This window comes from Lampetra planeri, chromosome 24 (assembly GCF_965212315.1).
Source record: "Lampetra planeri chromosome 24, kcLamPlan1.2.h2, whole genome shotgun sequence".
In the NCBI taxonomy this organism is placed as follows: Eukaryota; Metazoa; Chordata; class Hyperoartia; order Petromyzontiformes; family Petromyzontidae; genus Lampetra; species Lampetra planeri.
The window spans coordinates 10,457,283-10,478,336 of NC_136130.1; the positions used below are offsets into that span (position 1 = coordinate 10,457,283).

Consider the following 21,054-nt stretch of genomic DNA (forward strand, 5'->3'; position numbering starts at 1 on the left):
ATAAAGTAGAACGTTGTCTATATTTATTTAGAGTTGCGCATTTTGATGTGACGTCACATTTTTCAAACACCCCCCCCCCTCGTCACACATCGTCACAAATGTCTGACCCCCCCCACCCCCAGGTAAGTGACGTCATTTATGGACGGCCCCTTGCCTGTGACGGCTGCTCTCTATTACCACCACATCGCTTGACGTCTTGGACATTGGGGCATGTGCCCAGCCACTGTGCTGACTGTAATCATTGTGTGTGCTGTACAGAACGTCAAGACTTCACGAAGCCCTCCACCACACCTCCATGGTGGCACAGAGGGCGGGGGTTGCATCTGAGGTCACCTGTGATCAAAGCGGGTTCTCGAGTGGAGTGAGTTGATCGTCTTGGCCCAGTCACGTGACTTAAATAGAGGCCCATACACTCACATGCGGACCCATAGACTCACAGAGACCCATAGACTCACATATAGACCCATAGACTCACATATCAACCCATACACTCACATAAAAATCCATATACCCACATCCTCACATATAAACCAATAGACTTACAGAGATCCATAGACTCATATAGAGACCGATATACTCACATATAGACCCGTAGACTCACACAGAGACCCAAAGACCCACATAAAGACCCATAGACTCACATATCAACCCATACACTCACATAGAAATCCATAGACCCACATCCTCACATATAAACCAATAGACTCACAGAGGAATCCATAGACTCACAGAAAGAGCCATAGACTCACATTGAGACCCACAGACTCACATATAGACCCCATAGACCCACAGAGATTCATAAATCCCCACAGACTGACGTTTGATTAAACCGGTTTCTCAAGGTGTAAGCGAGTTAATGGTGTCAGCCTGGTAACCAATGCCTAAACACACACACAACAACATTCGATTAAATGTTGCTTCCACTTAGCTTGACTGAATCCCAGCTCTGAGAGAATGGAATTGTTTCTCTCACACGGACCAATCACCGTGCAGGACGCGCACAAGGCGGTGACGTAGAGCGACTGCGCGGTAGTCCCTTTGTGACGTCATCTTCCGGTGGCGTCCTCACACAGGGTGGTGCACTGCTAGCTGCTGCAACACGAAGGGGCCGTCCATAAATGACGTCACGCGATTTTGGACGATTTTTAACCCTCCCCCTCCCTCGTCACACAGCGTCACAAAAAGTCAGACCCCCCCCCTCAAATATTACGTCACAAAGCTCTGCCCCCCCCCAAATTTTGTTTTACCACATCGCTTTAAACTATTGTCATTGTAGTGCGTATTTAATGTGCCGCTGCACTCTGATGTTGTAGGAGAAAACATTTATCAAAAAGTATATTTAATTAAGTAGAACGTGTTGTCTATATTTATTTAAAGTTGCGCATTTTGATGTAACGTCACATTTCTCAAACCACCCTCTCGTCACACATCGTCACAAATGTCTGATCCCCACCTCCCAGGTGCGTGACGTCATTTATGGACGGCCCCTAACAACAACAACGTTCTGAGCGTAAACGCCTTCCTCTCGCGACCCGACGCCAATTGCGCAATTGGAATGTGATTGAAGAAACAAAAATGTTGTTATAATTTTTATTTTATTGTAATCCCACGGTGATCGCGTTTTCGGGATTACGATCCGATCCGCGGCTCCGTCCTCGCCGTTGGTCCCTTGAAGAGTTAAGCGAAGACCCAGCCTCGCGATTTTACATTCATTTATGTGAGATACTCAGTCGTAAAAAGAAGAAGCAGCAGCAACAACAACAACAACATAAGGTAAAAGCTCGGCTCGTAAAATCGTGTGCAGGGCCGGACTGAGCGACACGGTTACGAGCGAGAATGTAAATGTGCAGCGGCAGTCAATTGTGCCCCACGTGTCACAGCGAGCGTTTGTCTGCGGGGGGCATCGGAGGAGGAGGGGGGGGGGGGCATGGGGGTGTCTACCCCCCCCCCTACTCACCCACCACCAACAGCATCACAGAGCGGTGATAAGCCGATGACTAAAGAGACACGTGCTGTCGCGAAGTTCATTACAGACTGTAATGCGAGAGCACTTTTTTTTGGATTTGTTAATTTTTTTTTGTTGCGAGAAGATGAGGATGGGGAAAGTGATAATTCAGTGCATTCCGCACGATGATGACTTCATTATCGTGAGCAGCCAGCCACGGTTCGTCGTGCTCCACACATCATCGACGGTGGCTCTCAACACGACGCACAAGGGGCAGCATCAGCGGCGACGGGGGGCATGGGATTTAACAATTAAAAAAATATAAAAGCCACTCGAAAATGTAGTAACGCTCTCCTAATTAAGTTCAGTAACACGAAACACAGAACTTAATTTACTTTGAGCAAGTATGGGTCCCTAATCGCGGCGTGATGGTGAGATGTTTTGTGCAGAGATTAATGCCAGAGTTCACCTATGCCATTCTGATGATAATAATATATCATTATAATTGCGCCCTTTATTTGGCAAACAAGGACTCACCGAGTGTCAAGCCTCTGTTTCGGGATGCACCAGCATCGCTACGTTTGGCCAATTCCGCCACCTCCGATTAGCACGGTTGGATACGTACGGTGCGAAGGAAGTTCAACGTACACACATTTCCATAATTCCACGAGCGAGCGTTTGGAGTCGTGCGGAGTGCCTGGAGAAAGTCCACTGCGCACACGAAAGGATGGCACCGACAGCTCTGCATAGGTGGATTCAGCAGCTGATATTCATAGGCAGTCTCCCATCCAGGTACTAACAGGGCTCAACTCTGCCAAAGCCTCTAAGATCCTGCAAACTCAGGGCGATTGGGTGATAGGCAGCGTGACAGGAGAACTTGCGACAAGTCACAAAGCCAACGTTCTTGCTTGGATCCTACACCATCGCCATAGACAGAGCCATTGCCCACCAACTTCCAGGAGACATGATCAACAACTTCAAGGAGACGTGACCAACAACTTCAAGGAGACATGCCGCTGTCGAGATGGTCCGTGCGTGCAGTTGCGATGGCCGTGGCTGGCGATATCCAGCCGGATTGGACATCTGAGAAAACTACTGGACATCTGTGAACAAAAAAGAGCTTCATAGCTCATCGGATTCCTCGCCGGATACATAAAGGCTCTGGATGTTGAACTTACAGACCGCAGAGATGTCCCCTGCCAGCCTCCCTGCGTGAGCCGGGCAGCGTGGCCCTTGGTACAGCAACTCACTCTGCAACTGGCGGAAGATAATGACACGCGAGTCCACAACTTTAAAGTTGTTGTTGTTGTACTTTTATTAATTAACGGAGCCTGAAACGAAGTGGTGGGCAGCAGAGGGCAAATTCAGTGAAACGTTGTTGCGATCCCACGTCCAGCTCCCCACACCTTCACAAACGAGCGCTGACCCCGCGTGGTGAAGTATGGTCAAACATCCCCGCCCCCCACTCACGACGCGGAGGATCGTCGGAAGGCGTTGGGAGGGGGGTAATAATCATGTTTCACCTGAGGACGGCTGCTTGCATTGTGGCCGAAACGTCGTGAGAATTATTTTATTATGTTTTATTTTTATTATTTTATTACTTCCCTTCTACGTGACTTTACCGAAAGAACCAAGAAGGAGTAATAATCATAATCATCACAGCGACCCTTCGGTTGGCGGCTCACGTTATTCGTGGACTGCGACCCTCGAATGAACGCGCGGCGAGGCCGTGACCGCCCTGCCCAACGATCCGCGAGTCAAACAAAACCACACGAGAAACTGGTGTACGGCAGCCGAGAGCAGCCGTGGCGAACGCCGTCGCAGGAGCTCCAAATCACATTTTTGGCGCAACGGGCACGTGGCCGACGACGTCGCCGCGTGAGCGAACGAATGAACGAGGGTCGCAAATCACGACGCGCGCTCGTCACGAAGAGTCTCGTCCGCGTTCCTGGCGCTCGACGTTTGGGGGCTCTCGGAGCGATTGAACCGAGTCACGTGGCCGCCACGCTCGCGTCATTTACTAAACACAACGGGGCGAGGAAATCGATGGGGGCATTGATCAGGCTGAAACTAATTAATTTTCAGTGAATTGGGTTGTTTCCATCAATTAATCTTAATTTGGAGTAAGGGCGCTGGGACGGAACGGCACGTGAGCGTAATAGGTCCGGTGACTGATGGCCAGTGCTTTTATATCTTAGTTAAAGCCATTTCCTCATAATATTGCGCGAATTAATCAATGCCTTTCATCGCAGAACAAAGCGAGCGATAAAAACACACACGGGCGCGAAGTGAGCAGGGGAAATCGCGTGCGGGACACCTCGCAGCAGCAGCACCGCCACCCTCGCTCGCTGCAGCGGTTCCATCCGAAATATCCGAGCAGAGCAGCTGGCGTGGGCCGTCGGAATTTAAACACGAGCCACGCGGTGCCCTTTCATCCCGGCAATAATAATGATGACGACGATGATCACGACCATTGTTTACACAGGAAAGCATCGGCAAACTTTTCGTGTTTGTTTCAGGAGTGTTATTACTGCTTCTCTATTTGGGCCTTCATTCAATCAATGCGGAGTGATGATTATTAAACGGAGTGATAAGAACCCGCAGAACACCCACGCGTGCGAGGAAGGCAACATTCCATCCGCGTACAGACGAATCAACAGGTGAGAGATGAGTCCACTTGCTGTGCCGCCTTCTCCCGGCCAGCCAGGGCACGGGCTCCTCCCTCGACACCGATGCGAATGGAGTTTCACCAACAAGTATTGCGAGGATCCACCAGCCGTCGCCTCCAGCGGCGCTGGGTTAAAGGCAGACACGTGCATAGCCACAGCCACCACCGCCACCACCACAGGCCGGGGAGCGAAGCTTCTGAGCTCCAATGAGCTCACTTGTCTGTAGTTGAAACTCCCTGGCGCCAGCGTCACATGCGGCGGTGCGTGACAGCTTGAGCTCGTTAAACTTTAATGTACAGCGATTGCGGCTAATAGCGTAATCGGAGGGGGGGGGAGAAACAACTCCCTCCGGAAAAGTTTCTCATTTGATTTCACTTCCAGACGAATATCCACGGAGTTTTGCCAACTTGACCGTGAACCCGCTGGTGAAAGTCAAACAGAAGAGGCGGCAGTAATGATCGCTGCCGTGTTCGATTGTTGAAGGTTGTTTTGCGGAATTGTGTCTTGCAGAGGGGGCTAAGTGGTAATGTTCTGGCCTGGTACCCATTACGCACCTATCAGCTATTGCCTCCCCCCCCAACTCACCCCACCACCGTCAGTCAATAGCCTTTATCGGCTAAACAAAGACAACAGCGTTAAAGAATTTGAGATAATTTGCTTAGAGATTAAAAAAAAGACAAAAGGCAAAATACAGCCCTAAACTAATTAGGAGAACACGCATCGAATGAGCGCCCATTATCAGCGTCTTGGCGACCAAATCACACAGAGCGCGGTCGATCTCATCGGATCTCAAACGCTAAAGAGATCTGATCCCTGTTCGTGCTTCCATGGCGTGGTGGGGTGGGTGGGTGGCGTGGTGATGGAGGGTGATGGTGGGTGGATAGGTTGGGTGATGGTGGGTGGGGTGGGGGCTTGAGAGGAGTCGCGAGTTGGCGTTGAAGCATCGAGTTTGGTTTCGCGGACAGAGTCGAGGTTTGAATTTGACCGCGGACTGAATCCACCTGTGGAGTTGCGAGCGAGCGAGAATTCCCTGCCGGGCTCTCCTCGCTCCCATTGCCTCTCGCAGGCCGCTCCGAGCTTCGGCGCGGCGGCTCGCTCCCGACAAACATTCTTGGGACTCGGCGAGGCTCCCCACCCCCCCCCCCCCTGGGGCGAGTGAATTGCCAGCGACACCTGCGGGATGAGCGCAGCGTGCGGAACACCCCGGGGTGGGGGGGGTCACAGTGGCCACGTGGCTGGGATGCTGTGGCCCACAACTTTCACTTTGGGGTGTGGTTCAGTGGCCGTCGTCGTGGGGCATTCATCACCCCCCACGTCCCCCCACGGAGTGAGTGAGCCGGTGTCAGAACCCAATGGGATCCCCCCCCCCCCCCACAGTCAAGGCACGAATGTGCACCCTGAGCGGCGGCTCTCCACACCGAGCTGCCAGGGCTACGCTGAGTGGGACGCCGCGAGTCCCATCCTCCACCCCCCCCCCCCCCCCCCCCCGTGGGCTCTGCATGGGATGCGATGCGAGCAACGGGAACGTCGGTCCATGGGCCCCAGGCGAGATGATTCTTCACCTGTTGGTGCCATCTATATAAAGTACCGCTGTGAGATCCGACAAGCTGGGGGGGGGGGGGTCATTGGGGTGAATTTGCTTGTAGTTGATCGGGGAGCGGTCGTTGGTCGTTAGTTTTGCCAATGGTTTAGTTGATCCCGCTCGGCACGTGCGAGTATTTTTTTTACAAATGACGTTCCAAAGGAGTGGATAGCCCCGCGGATGCCGAGTTGTTTTAAAAAAAAAATCTTCAGTCTGGTGGAGATGGCACCGCGCAAACGAGCTCGTTACAGGAGCCAGGGATGGAGTTGACCGTCGCTCGCCACTTTGCTTTGTCGGATGCAATACCATCGACTTTTCGAGCAGAACAAAAGCCTTTGGGAACGTGTTTACATCCCACCGAGAAACAACAACAACAACAACAACGAATAACGAGGCCCTGCTCGAGCGCGACAAATTAGAGCGGGCACGCGCGCTGGTGAAAATTAAAACGGCGGCGCGGAGTGTAACACACGAATTGTCATCGTTCGCGGCGCCAAATTCTCATCACGAGTTTCGTTTCCCCGGCAGCTCCCAGGCTACCAGCGCACGCGAGGCAGCGACGGGCGGAAGGAAGTGTCGTTGTGGAGAATATGAATTAGAAAATACAGCCAAGACAATAAGTACCCTGCACATATCGGTCTCTGTATATAATTAAGCTTTTTATTGTTTGTTTGTTACACAAACGCATCGGTCCCACGGCCTTCTGGGAGTAATTCCAGTGACGTTGAGTCAGCCCAAGCAAAACTTGTTTTCGGCATACGATGTCTCAACAGCAGAGTTATGCTTGCTTGAATCATAGTGGGTGGACTGGAGAGACCAGGCATAACGGTTGGACAGATGCTATGTAACGATGTGAGATACCCAGGCGCACACGCGGACTGCAGAGAATGTCGATGTGGTTACATTCGTAACAGCTGCGGTGCTGTCACGCATCGTGGCAATTCATCGAATCACGAGGGCGGAAACGTCACTGGCTTAGCACGGTGACGAGACATTAACGACCTCGCCTGGTATGCAGGAACGCGTGGGTTCGATCCCGACCCTGACGCCTGCTGCTGTATATTTGGAGTTAGCGGTGTGTCTCTCTCTCCCCATGGTCGTGTGGATTTTTCTCCAGGTCCTCCGATTTTTCCCTCCGCATTTCGAAACACGCATTTAGAGTGTATGGCCGCTCTGCATTCACCACGCGGTGATGAGCCACTTCGTCGGGCTGTCATTTGTGATCGCCATGCCGCTTCCGAAAAAAGAGCTACACATACTCTTTGGTTCTTTCGGTAAAGTCACGTGGGTAGAAAATAAAACAAAGCACGACGTTTCGGGCGCAACACAAGCGTCCGTCACTCGCTTGTGTTGCGCCCGAAACGTCGTGATTTATTTTATTTTCTACCCACGTGACTTTACCGAAAGAACCAAAGAGTATGGATCCGTGCAGTCACGAAAGCTTCAAATCAGAAGAGCTATACAGCATGGGTGGGCCTGACCTGGTAAAATCTAAAATAGATTACAGTTGTTATAGTCACAGTAGCCTCAGTGTGGGTTGGGGTTGTTAGACGATAACCGCCGGTAAGATTGAAAACCGTTTTCAGAAACCGGTTCGGAAAGTTAGGGATCTCGGAAACCGATTTCAGCGGATTTTTTTTGTAACGCACCGATTGGCGCGTGTGATGGTACAAACCGCACGGCGGCAGGCTTCATGGTGAATCACGTAAGGGGGTGTAAGGGGGTGTAAGGGGGTGTAAGGGGGTAAAAACTCGAGGCAAAGGGGCAGCCCTAAAACAGCCTGTTCACGCCACTTCTGGCGGAAGGGGGGGGGCCCTCCGCCAAGCTTTGCAGGATACTTGGTCTACTCTTCCACGCTGAATAGGCGACCGGCGGGCCGTGTCGATGCAACATCGACGCTGCCGGGTGGACGGCCGGAGGCTTGTCGAGGGCGACCCCGTTGGGACTTCTGAATAGGACCCTAAATGAAGTCAAATAAAATGAAAAGTTCTAAACTACATTTTTTTCCGGTAAACATCAACACATTATTTTTTTTACATTTTCGGAGACTCAACGGGAAGGGGTCACGAGGTGGGGTGGGAGAGCGATCGCCCCAAATGTCCCCCACCCCCCACCCTCTGGAATCCACCTCTGATGGTCAACACCACCACCCCGAGTTCGGCTCCCCGAGTCTCGGACATTTCCACGGAGCCGTGAGGTTCGCGCACGAGGAGTGGGGCGGGGGGTGCGAGGAGGAGGCGATGTCTCCGTAGCCGGCGCGGAGCTAACGAGGAGCTTCCCGCACCGACCTCGCCCCCACCCCCGCATCCACCTGCACGGCGCGGCCCGCGCGCGACTCAAATAATCAAACAATAATCAATTATTGAGTAGCGCCGAGGCCCCTGCAGCAGCCGCCGCAGCTGTTCTATCTCATGCATGGTGTAAAGTGCAATTTGTTCCAGCGACAATCTGTCGCCGTAGAACAAAAAAAAACCACACACACACGAGGCAGCGGTGATTATATAAAAATTTCTCTCTCTCCGCCTCGTCGCGATTTCTCATTATTGAGTCTCGCAGTCGGTGGCCGGCATGGATCGGGGGGGGGGGCGCGCCTCCACGAGACTTCATGAATTTTTCAACACTCGTTGAACATTTTCTTATTCTTACATCCACCATCGCCCCCCACCCCCTCCTTACCACACCCCCCCCCTCCCTCCCAGAGCAGAGGCGACAGGATTTAGAACGCCGGCCACAGCACCTGAGTCGATTGAAAATTTAATGAAGCTGCGCAAATCGGCTGCTGGTGAAGTTTTGAGCGGAGAACTTTGGCACGTGACACACACGGGGCAGCGCTGCAGGGCGGAGGCGCGCAGACCATCGCACTGCAGGAAGAGAGAGTGGGGGGCGCATCCACCCCCCCCCCCCACCTCACTCACTACCCCATAATAACCCGCGGGCAGCAGCTGCGTTAACAACAACAATAATGTTCTCTGTTTATCCAAGGAAACCATGCTCGTCTCAATGCTCTTTTCGATTGTTTTTCCACATTTCATTTGGCCCACAATCACTTTCTCACACCGAGCGATTCCTCTCGTTGTAAGCGCCGCATCTGTTCAGGTGCCTCGAGATTTACTCGCGAGACCGCCATGGTCTAAAATGAAGACGACGATAATTTTTGGGAGGGTACCTGCCCCCGGGATTGTGTGTGCCCAATTCCATTTTGCGGTCTGGCTTCATGTTGCGAAGAAACCCACACGTACAAAGGAACAGAACGAAGCTCCGCACAGATGGAGGCAATCGCCTTGCTGCACCGCCATTGATGGCCACCTTGCAGGCCCAAGAGTTTTTGCAAATGTGTGTCACATCCACCAAGTCGCTCCTCCAAAGCGCCGGATTACAGGTTTGCGCCACCGTGCCTCGCACGAATATCTCTAAGGAGGGCACAGCCCCAGTTCTCACGGCATCGAAGAAGACTGCTTCAAAAAAAGGATTTAGCACGGCCCTAATTACCACAGTAGGAATGACAGCGAATATTACTGTGCCGATAACAAATGACACGCACACAGACACGCCGGCGAAACACCACACGGTGAAATAAAAGTTGATAATTACGGAAAAAATATCGCACCAGAAAATATTTAATGCCGCGATCAGCACTTGCACAAAAAAAAGGGATTACATTAGGGCTGTAAGCGAGGAGTCATTATTTCTTGTGAAGAGGCGCGTCTGTGATCAGCAGGCAGCACGGTGGTGACGAGCAGCGCAAGTGGCAAACCCACCATGTCCACTGGGTCCGTTTACAACCTCCGTAAATGGGGAGCCGCTGCGTGTTCTCGTTCTCGCGGTCTCGCGGCTCAAAGACGCGCCAGCGAGTTTCCGCTCACGCCGCTCCGGCGCGTGACCGTTTTTTTTGTTGGTTTACCCGGCGAGCGCTCTCGAAGCGCCGCATCACTGCGCTCCGCTCGCACGCCGCCGTCCGGCAAACTCGCCCCGGTATCGCTTTGCCGCGTTCGCTTTAGCGGCGTGTGACGGTCACCGCAGCCTCTGGCGGCTGGAGGGACCACGTGAAGCCGCGGTGCACGACAACAAAACGACAGCGCTTCCGACCCGACGCGATTCGATGCGACTATCTTGGGAATCGGCAATAAATCGATGCCACGTGGACACCGTCCGAGGTCGGGTCCCACGAGAATGGGCCGAGACCAACCGGGTGGGGGGATGCCTCCAGCCTCGTCCCCTCTCGGAAGCCCAAAGAGGTTCAATTAATTATTGGACAGGTACCCACCATGCAAGCCAGATGCTATAGGCTGCGGGCCTACGCGTGGGGCAGCGGAGGAGAGTGCAGCAACATCGACTGGCGCACAGTGCTCCCTCGCTCTCACGGCTGCACTCAGAGCCGTCACCAACCCGCAAAATGACCAGCGTGGTGAAGTATGGCCCCCCCCACCCCCCACGACCCGCACAGCACGCGGGCACTCATCCAGCAGTGGATAGATACAAGAGCTATACATGTACACGCAGCATATAAAAGTGAGCCGCGGTGTCCGTGCGTGTGTTGTGTTTATTTTAATCTTCTGTGCATATCGCACTTTCGTTTTTTTCCGGGTGCGTGCGTGTGCGTGCGTGTTCCTGCGTGTGCCTGCGTGTGCGTGCGTGCCGCCGCAGTTGGCCACGAACATTGCGGCCCAAGGTGCGCTGAGCGCTGGGCGTCTGCGACGCTAAATGTGCGCGTCAGAGTTGAGCCGTCGCCTCCAGTGTCGCTCCGCGGCGCGCCAGCTCCTTCAGGATGGCGGCGATATTCTTGCAGTCGTCTGAAAGCAGAAAATAAAAACAACGCAGGGCGGGGGGGGGGGGGGAGCGGGGGGGGGGGGGGGACAGTGGGCCGGGGTGGGGGTTGGGGAGGGGGGACAAGGCGAAAAAATATCACAAATTAAAAAAAGACGTGTTGCAGAAGCGCACAAAGTGAGTGGAATGTTGTGTTGGCGCTTAATCTCGCTCGTGTGTAAAGCATCCATTGGAGGGTATTGTGACAAGCCACACTGCCGCTGTTTTCATGAGCACTTGTAAAAGCCGCACTGCTTCGAGTGGAAAGTCTCTCATTAATTTGTCTTTGGATAATAATAATACATCCGAAACGTGCAATGTTGATAATTAGAATGTTGTTTTCATCTTCTCTCGCACAAATTAGACGAGACTCTTGCTGATGACGCGTAACGCCGAGCGAACAGTTCCCGAACATCTGCCGGTTATTAGACCGTTACGCGCTAAGCAAATAATACTCGGCAGCGCTAACGCGGTGGGCTGCGTGAGGTCCCAGAGCGGACCCTGGCCACGGCACCCCCCCTCCTCCTCCTTCCACCCCCCCCCTCCGCCTTCCCCCACCGAGCCAGCAGCAACCAAATGAGGCCCCCCCCCAACAAAAAAAAAATGATTGTGTTTTGGGAATAATCTCTGAAAGCTGAAAGCGAAACATCTCTGTCGAGCCGGAATTAAAACATCTGACCGAAGCGCGAGATAGCGGCGGTAAAACAGAAACCCGCGGGACACGGCAGGAGCTGTGCGCCGCGTTATCAATCGGGCGGGCCGTCTAGCGCCTGTTACCGGCGTTATTACAGCCGGGGCCGACCCAACACCCGATCTCCTCTTATCTTATCACTTTCTCTCTCTTTTTTTTTTCTTTCAGAAAATTTCATCCACGGAAGAAGAAGAAGAGAAAAAAATGTAACTCGCTCCGGGGGAGAGGGCGGACGGATCAGCTGTAATCTGTTGATTTCGGCAAATTTTCTTTTGCCGTCTGTCAGTAATAAGGTGGGCCTGCTAAATTTGATCGGGTGGCGAGGGCCGCAGGGGGTAACGGCGGGGGGGGGGGGGGACAACCAAAGCCCCCGGACGGAAAACAAGCCATCGCAAAACGAAGGCATTTCACCCGCCGCCTCGATGCCGTGCGCACACACAGACGCGCACGCACGCACACGCGCGCCAGCGAGCAGAGTAAGAACACACAACGGCAGGAGAAATGAGATAATGTAATGTATCCAGATTGATTGTTGGGCTTTAATACACAAATAGCGTGATAATGTGATGGATGCGGTGTGCGGGCCCGGGCGCTAATCTTTCTGGGCACATCAAAAGGAATCATAAAAAAAAACTCTCCGTAATTATCGGCTTACTTTTACTCACCAACATTCCCAGTCAAGAGTGCACACAATGCCTGCCACCGCACGTCGCCCGCGAGTGATTACGCCGTCACTTACAAATGTATTTTTGTATCCATTGGCATCACTATTAATTAACGATTGAATGTTAAGCCTGATACCCCCCCCCCCGCGCCGTGCCGATTTCGGCCCCCCCGAACCTCCGCGCTTGGGCCGCGCACGCGTCCGGTCGGGTGATCGCCCGACGGAGCGCTCGCCGGCCCTCCGGCACTGCCGCGGGGGTACGGTGGGCGACCCCGGGGGGGGGTGGCGGGGGGGGTCCCGGGGTCCAACCAACGGCCCCGGCCGCCGCCGCCCCCCCGCCCGCCACGGCACCGAGATCCGCCGCTTCGCACAAACATCTTGCACTAATTGGCGCCGTCATTTACGACAAAAAAACAAAAAGCCGCATCAACACGGAAACTTCTCGGCTTGGTTATTAACGCGCGCAGTTCTGAACGAGACGTTGCGTTTCTCTCCGTTTTAAATAGATTTTTTTTTGAATGATTAAATTTTTTTCAGCAGTCACGAAGAAATTATCACACTGTTCAAACGTTAGTCATTAATTATAGAAATAAAGCGGGGCGCTATTAAATAGTTTAATTAAATACAAACACTGCGCATGTGCAGATACAGGGGCGTTTTGTGTAATTTACTTGATAAAGAATTACGTTTGGAAATGAGAGACAGTCGAAAACACACGCGCACAGGTCTGTGAAACCCGGTGGGTGCATTTTAAAACGCGGGCGCGCGTGTACGCAGCGCACGCCCCAGTAGCTTCGCCAACAGCACTGAAAGATTATGAATGTGCGTGCGTGAATCGGTGTGTGCACGTGCGTGCGTGTATGCTTGTGTGCGTGCGTGCGTGAAGCACTATTTCTTTGTGTTCCGCTCCGCATGGCGGTGCACACGGCGCGGCGCTTGGCAGCCGGCTCTGACAAGACAACCGCAAGACGATCACACGGCGTCGTAGCGGAGCCTGCCCCCTCCCGAGTCAGAGATCACGGCGAATATTTCGGAAGCTAAGGTCGCGGTAATCTCTGCTCGCTTCTCCGCAAACGTCATTTGCCGTCGCGGTGCTAATCCGATGAGGACGATAACTTATCAGCGGATTCGCAGCCCGGCCCCTGTCCTGCCTCTGTAATTTCTAGGGCTTCGGCGCAACGGTTGCGACCGCCACTCCATGAAAAGAAAAAAAAACGAACGACCTGCTCAACCGCACCTGCAGGAAACTTCAAAGGCGCCCAACATCAACAAATCACGCACCGAGCCCCCCTTTTGAAACGCACGCGGACGTGCGGATTATAAAAAATAAAACATTCATACCCAGGGCCAGAGCCGCGCGGCTGTCACGGCAGCAAATTCTTAATTTTTCATAATCACGGCAGTAAAATCTCACATTTGCTTTCATGAGCCCGAACGCTCGCTGGCGCCACGCGTCTCCGCAGCCTCCGCCGACGCTGCTAACGCGCACGGCGCGGAAAACTTTTTTGCGAGCGACAGTTTACGAATTAGCGCCAGGCGCCTCGCTTCTCTTGACAGACGCGACCAGAGGCCACGGGCTGCACTAATTGGAAATAAAAGTAATAAGGAGGGTGGCGGCACAGTCGTCATCGCGGCTCATCCTCCACGACGCTAAATTTGGTTAAAGGTTAGCGATTCCTTTATGAGAGGATGATAATTGGCCTCCAATCAGTTTGGCGGAAGAGGCTCGCTCCCTCCCCGGCACACCACTTTGCAATTATCTTCCTGTAATTGCCACCCGTGACTCGATTTGCTCGCCCAAGGCTTGATAGAAATTTCAGCACCTCTTCCGCGAATTTCTGACCGGCGGATATCTTCGCTGTCGCGAGAGTTTATTTCGAATCCCGAATTAGCGTTAATTACAACACACTGGAGCACAAGGCCATCTCCGATGCCCGTGCCGACAAGCCCCCCTGCTGATGGGGATGACTGGAGAAGACACTCGCTGCGCTCAAGCCGAGCAGCCAGGGCACCCACATTCTTGAATGTGAAACTAAGTGGACTTCTGTTTATTTTTTTTATAAATTACAATTTTTATTTTTTTCAATTGGAGGCATTTAAAAATTCAAGTGATCGTATAACTACGTCAGGGCTAATAAGAGTGTTACACATTTTCATCTCTTAAGCACTTATTCGTCTTTGAAGCCATCACATTAAAGAAAACGAGCCTACATTTTTCGAACCATTTCTCCTGATGTTGCATTGCAGTAAGTAAGCGTGGCTTCATCGCCAGACCGTTATTGGTTTTTAATTTACAAACAAGCGCAGGGGATCTTTAAAGCGCCGCAAGGCCTGGGGGGGGGGGGGGGGGGTAATCCACAGTAATGGGAACGTGGCTGCCCCCGACGCCCTTTAGCCGTGACAGCTCCGGCCTCCAGGCGCCGCCGTCACTCTGAGCGACCGCTCGCTCACGCGCCGTGTCACGTGTCACCCTGTCACGTGTCGTCACCCTGTCGTCACCGTGTCGCGTGCACACGCAGGTGCCACGCTCGCTCACATCTTGAGTGGCACCTCTCCACAAACGGTTCCCCCCCCTCGTCCGGTGACCCCCCCCCACCACCCGAGTCCGGACGGCGGACCGTCGGTTTGTCACGGTGCCGATGGAGGAGGCGGTCCGTGCCGAAAGGCCTGCGTGGACGCAGCGGCGCGCACGACGGGGTTAAGGGGAGCTCAGCGACGTGTCACGCCCCGCTCGTTTACAAAGAGATGCCGCGCACGCACGCACACGCTCCCCGAGCCGCTCAATAGCCGCCCGCCCGACCCACAATGCAAACTGACAAACAACCATGGCGTGAACAGATTGGCTAATGTAATTTATTTGTCAAGGCGCTTCTTAATGGGCCAAAAATAATATGAAGAAGTGAAATAAATTCGCTAAGCCGCGGTGATGGAAACAACAGCGGGACGCGCCTGATGTAGAAATTGCGTTTGGCCATTTGTCTTTATGAGCGGCGGTTATTAATGGCTCGGAGGTGAAGGCACGGCACCGCCGATAATGCAGGCTGCGCCATAATCACACCCCGCGCGGCGCGTGGCGCAAATAAATAAATAACAACAAACACGGAGGGAGACAGCAGCCGGCAACCCAATAAGAGGGCAGAGTGTGGCCGGGACGTGAGAGGTGCCGTCACTATTTATTAAGAGCTTCCCGCACCGGGCGGGAGCCGGGCGGGCATTAGGCCGGCAGGCGGTGGAGTATAATTCATCACGTAACGGTGCGTAATTGGCCACATTTCACACCACATTACTTCTCCACCGTATTTATAGTGGCAAAACGTGATTGCATTTTTTTTTCTCTCTCTCCTACCCAAGCCAAACGCCTCGCCGCCGACTCCTCACCGTGTCTTGCGCACCCCAACTACAGACTTGCCTCGGTACCCACCCCGCCCCCACAATCACCCCCCGCCGCCCCGACCAGCCCAGCAGCGCCGTAACTATCGATCCCGCGCAGGCAGCGGCTATGAACGCGTAAATCGGCGGCCACGAGCGTCGCCGAAAGTCCTCCCGCCACCGCCTTCGCCGCGTCCCGCGAGATGACGCTCGCTCGCACGCCGCGTCCGCACCGGCCCGGCACCCGGCTTGGAGAGGAGGCGGAAAAATTGGCGTTGGCGCGAGCGGGAAACGGCGTGGATGCCGTCGCAAGATCCGGCGGCCGGTCGAGGGGAGTGGGCGGAGCGCGGTTGGGACGGCGCTGGAATCGGACTCTTAAAAGATTCTCGCCGGGGGCGCCGCGCGCTCCGTTCGGCTTAAACGACGCGGCGCGGGAACCTGCAATCACCCGCGCGGGTCGGCCCCCCCCCCCCCCTCCCCCCTCTCGGCGACATCGGCAAATCAGCATTACGGAGCGAAGATAACGCGCGTTTACCTAAATACGGTAATACGCGTATTGACGCGCCGCCACCACAGCCGGCGTAATAATCTGAATGCGCGCAGCCAATACGGGGGCGCGTCCGGTAAATGGAAATTTAATGCCGGCCGCGACGTGCCAATGCCTTCACGTGTCCGGCTAACAACTCTGTAGCGCACGCCCGCTCTGAGGTGGGGGAGAGAAAAAAAATCATTAGGGTTCCTCCGCAGAGGTGCCAAATCGTGATCTTCCAAACACCTTTCCAATCTACCCTGACATCTAAATCCATGACATTCCCCTTCAGTAAATGTTTGGTCTGATGAGATTTGTTCCTCATCAATAACTTATCAATCTGACCCATCAGCGCCACTGGATGATAACAGCATTATTTTCCAGTAATGGAATAAAGGGGCCGGGATTATTGCGTCGTCGGAATCGATGGCCAAAACCATTAATAAGCAGTCGTCAATAAGCCATCACGTTAAGAAGCAAATGATCTTTGACTCGCAGTAGATTACACTTGCAAAGGCCGCCCAGGTTTTTTTTTTTTCCCCCCCCAACAATAAAGGCCGGGTCATCTCAGGGGCAGAAGCAACTCTTTCTTATCGGTGGTAACGGAGCCGTGGTAGGGACGGGGAAGGGTGGTGGCGGGGAGAGCTGCCGCGATTTGGAAGTCGCGTCTCAATTAGCCCCGGGTGAGCGGCGCCCGCGCAGCTCGACGGCTTCGCCGGCACCGCCGTTGAATCACCCCGCGGTTGAATCACCCCGCGGTTGAATCACCCCGCGGTTGAATCACCCCGCGGTTGAATCACCCCGCGGTTGAATCACCCCGCGGTTGAATCACCCCGCGGTTGAATCACCCCGCGGTTGAATCACCCCGCGGTTGAATCACCCCGCGGTTGAATCACCCCGCGGTTGAATCACCCCGCGGTTGAATCACCCCGCGGTTGAATCACCCCGCGGTTGAATCACCCCGCGGTTGAATCACCCCGCGGTTGAATCACCCCGCGGTTGAATCACCCCGCCGTTGAATCACCCCGCCGTTGAATCACCCCGCGGTTGAATCACCCCGCGGTTGAATCACCCCGCGGTTGAATCACCCCGCGGTTGAATCACCCCGCCGTTGAATCACCCCGCCGTTGAATCACCCCGCGGTTCAAGCCAGCAGCTCCCTCCGCCGCAGAGCAACGCAAACAAAACCTCCTCGCAAGTGGACGGCAACGGACGCTTGCCTCGCGCCGGCGAGCGACCCGTGATTACGAACGGGCGGGCGCGCAGGAGCGGGATTACTGGTACAACGTGCTTTTTGTGTTTAGTTTGTTGTCCTTCCCCGCGCCTCCAATTAGCACGGTTGGCCACGTACGGTGGAAAAGAAGGTCGACATGCATGTGTGTACACGAGCGATGTCGGTTGGTGTTGGGGCTCACGAAGCTCCTGTTTCAATTCAAAAGAAAAACCCCACGATGACCGAGGACTGCCTGGGGGAGGAGGGGTGGATCTTGAATCAGAGTCTGAAGGTCGCGAGTTCAAACAGCGGTCAGGGGTTGCTTCCCCAGCTCATCATTCCTCTGGGGTGGATAAATCAGGCACTACGAGCGCTGCGAGAGGTGCGGCGCGTGGTGGGCGGAGTTTGAACTTGGACGAGAGGTGCAGTCAAATTGGATAAAAGTGATCAATCACGGCGCTCGGTGACATTCCGCCAGACAGGAGACGTCGGGACGGTGGCAGCTCCGGCCAAAGCTGGGGAGGCAACGACGCCCGGCGGAGGGCGTGGGCCACGCCGTCGCTCGAACCCGACTCCCCGGATTTCATCAGCGAGTGCTCGTGATGCGAGCGAGTGACGATTCTACGTTGCTCCCGTCTGCCAGATAATGATTGCGCGGCGCCACGATGCACTGCCGCACGCAATTAAACTCCGGGCGCTCTCCCCGGTCACGGCCGCATTTACATAAACGACCGAAAGCCGCGCGACCGCCTCCCGATCACGCCGATCAGCGGCCAAGCCCAGTTTGCCCGGCGCAAAGTTTCGCATTTGGCGAGCGTCGTGACGCGGGCATTGACCCACCCGCGAGGTGAAGGCCGCGATATCGATTAGGGAGCGGCAGCCGGAACCGTCAGCCGGTTCCCTCCTCCATCCCCGCCACCCTCGCGTCGCCGTCGCCGCTCCCGCGCGCGCGTGGAATGCCAATGTTTTCACCCAGACGGCGGGAGAAGCCATTTGTCTTATGAATAAAACACGAACACAAAGCTGGGACTGCAAATGAGCCCCGCGGCGGACACCACAAACTATCGCCGCGACGCGCAAGGCGCGTCAACCCGGGCGAGACCCAACGCCCGCCCGCCAGTCCCACCCCAGGTGACCCGTGACCTTGGCCAACTCCCTGCTCCGCCCTGACCTGCCGCCCAAAAGAGGGATGGAGCAAAAGTGTAAGGGAGCCAAGTGTGAGGGAGGGAGTCTGTGGCGGAAACAGCAAACAGAGGCCTCTGATCATCAGCCAAGAGGGTGAAACGTGTGTGGCTCCCACACCCCTCCCCAACCCCCATTATTTGTGGGAAGCCCGCGGGCAAAGTAGGCGCGGAGCGAGCCGCCGGCGCGCGCTGTAATTGCGCGCAAGTTTAGTGCCGCTCTGTGCGGGCGACACCTCTGGCTGCCTACGGAGTGCCAGCGCACAGCCAAGAAATGTCCTCTTTATAGACCCCGAGCCCTCCCCTGCATCTCGTCGCCCGTAATTAATCTGTCATCCGGTGCGGCCAGACTGCTTCATTAACTCTGACGACAAGCATCATCGTATGGCCTAAAGTGGGCGCGCTCTAATTAGTTTCAGTTCATTTGTCATTTTCTCGTTACTGCCGGAAAATAATAGGACGCCCAGTGCGCGCGCGTGCGCGCGGGCGCCACATTACGCGCGTAACACGCAGACCCCACGGCTCTCCGCTTGGCGCTCGCAGCCTCACCCGTCGCCCCCTTCCAATCTCGGCAGAAATTACGGCTTTATTCTGCGCGCGTGATTACGCCCAAATCGGTCGCGCAATTAAGACTTGACTGCCGTGCCGAAGCCGCTTAATTAGTTACAGAAGGGCTCGTTAGACAGCTCGGGTAGTTTAAAATATAACGATCTGTTTATGCTCGGAATCGGTGGCAGGGACATTGGCTTTTGAACTGGAACGGCGGCTAACAAGGAAAACACTTTTGTCTTTGGCGGAAGGGGGGGGGGGGCGGCGATTGCCGCTACCGTGGTGGGGGGGGGGGGTACCAACGGGGGCAGTGGAACGCTTTAAATTGCAGGCGCACAAAGTAATTGGGAAATAATAGCGTTCGCAAGTTACCTGCATTCACGGGAACAAAGGGTGTTAATTTGAATCAGCGCCAGCCAAGTTGCATTTCTGACGACGGGGTAATTTTAATGAGTGTGTTTTACACACCGTTAATGCTAATCAGTCTCGCGGCAAAACGTGCAGGGGACGGCGGAGCCTGTGAACTCTGAAACATAGCGACACGCGGCGCCTAACGTGCGTTCAAAGGGAGGGAAAAAAACGGCAAATTAACATTTCAAATGTACAACAAATACGCAGCCCGCGACTATAAAGTATCTCGAGCCGCGTGAATGACTGATATAATATAATCCCACGGCAATATTTGCACTAAAATATGATTAATAAATAAAACGTAATATATTTTGCGCATGAATAAATGATGGGCATGCGAATGGTGCCGCTTCCCCCCCCCCCCCCCCCCGTGACTACGGCGAGGACCCCGCGACTGAGACGGCGGGAAGCGACCGCGGACCGATCCCCCCCCCCCTTCTCACACCCTTCGTTGTTTTTTCCGCGTCCCTCGAATTTATTTCCGCTCCCCACCGCTCCCCTGCCGCTTTCTACGGAGTCGAGCGCGTCTGGCGCTCCTGCGGACGACGACACAAAACGACTGCGACCCCACTGCCCCCCCCCCCCCAGGTGCACGACAAGTGGACGCGCGCACGCACACCGACCTCTACGACCCGACAAATGGGATACGGTTTTGTTTTTAACAAAAGTAAGGCAGGTTGTTTGTTTCTTTCTTCCTCTTCCTAACCGCAGCGGCGCTTGCCTCGAGACGCGAAGTAAAAGTGGCCGTGTTTGCACGGAGGGGGGCGCGGCACTCCGAGCGACGATGACTATCATCATCGCGCGCGCGAGTCCTCGGCCCGAGGAAACCGCAGAGGACAAACTCCGCAGTGCCACTCGGCGCGTGTCTCAAAGGGGCTCCGAAATCTTTTGGCCGTCCGCACCCAGCCACTGCGCACACAGCGGGTGGAGCCTTCCAGCGTGCAGGCGGTGCAACTGCACCGGGCGCCACGCCACCTACGCTCCAGCACTGGACCGCACAGACACTTGCGGAGAGACACGAGGAATGTGCTTGCACAGTGGCGTAGCTATCGAGAGTGCGGGCGGTGCGACTGCACCGGGGCCCAAGGGCCAGCGGGCCGCAGGTGCCGGGTTACGAAGATGCGGGAAGGTGAACAGGGCCCCCCCCCCTCCCATCGTTTCATTCCTTGCACCGGTGCCCGTGTCAACCGCGCTGTGCCATCGTCCGAGTCGACAGCGCCTGGGTGGAGCCTGCAGGCGTCGCCCTGTCTCGGGTGAACCCCACCCCCCCCCCGAACACCCCCGCCACCCTCTCGACCACGGAGTGACAGCGAGGAAGGCTGCAACGTTCCTAATCACCATTACTGCCGCTGTAAGTATTTGAAATCAGGGCCACACATTGGCGCACGAGGGCGCGGTGGAAAAGCAGACACTGGTCAGGAGTCTGGAAGGTCTGCGGGGTTTTGGGC

General features: G+C 54.8%; 1 protein-coding gene across 4 annotated transcripts in view; it reads right to left on the minus strand.

Moving 5' to 3' along the window:
* Positions 1 to 9,795: 9,795 nt before the first annotated feature.
* Positions 9,796 to 21,054, minus strand: part of ERI3 (ERI1 exoribonuclease family member 3) — a 45,218-nt gene continuing 33,959 nt past the window's right edge. For all 4 annotated transcript variants that reach the window (XM_078605666.1, XM_078605664.1, XM_078605663.1 and 1 more), the window contains one exon: positions 9,796 to 10,986. In XM_078605666.1, the coding sequence (XP_078461792.1) occupies positions 10,907 to 10,986 (80 nt within the window). In that variant the 3' untranslated portion in view covers positions 9,796 to 10,906. The remainder of the gene's footprint in view (positions 10,987 to 21,054) is intronic.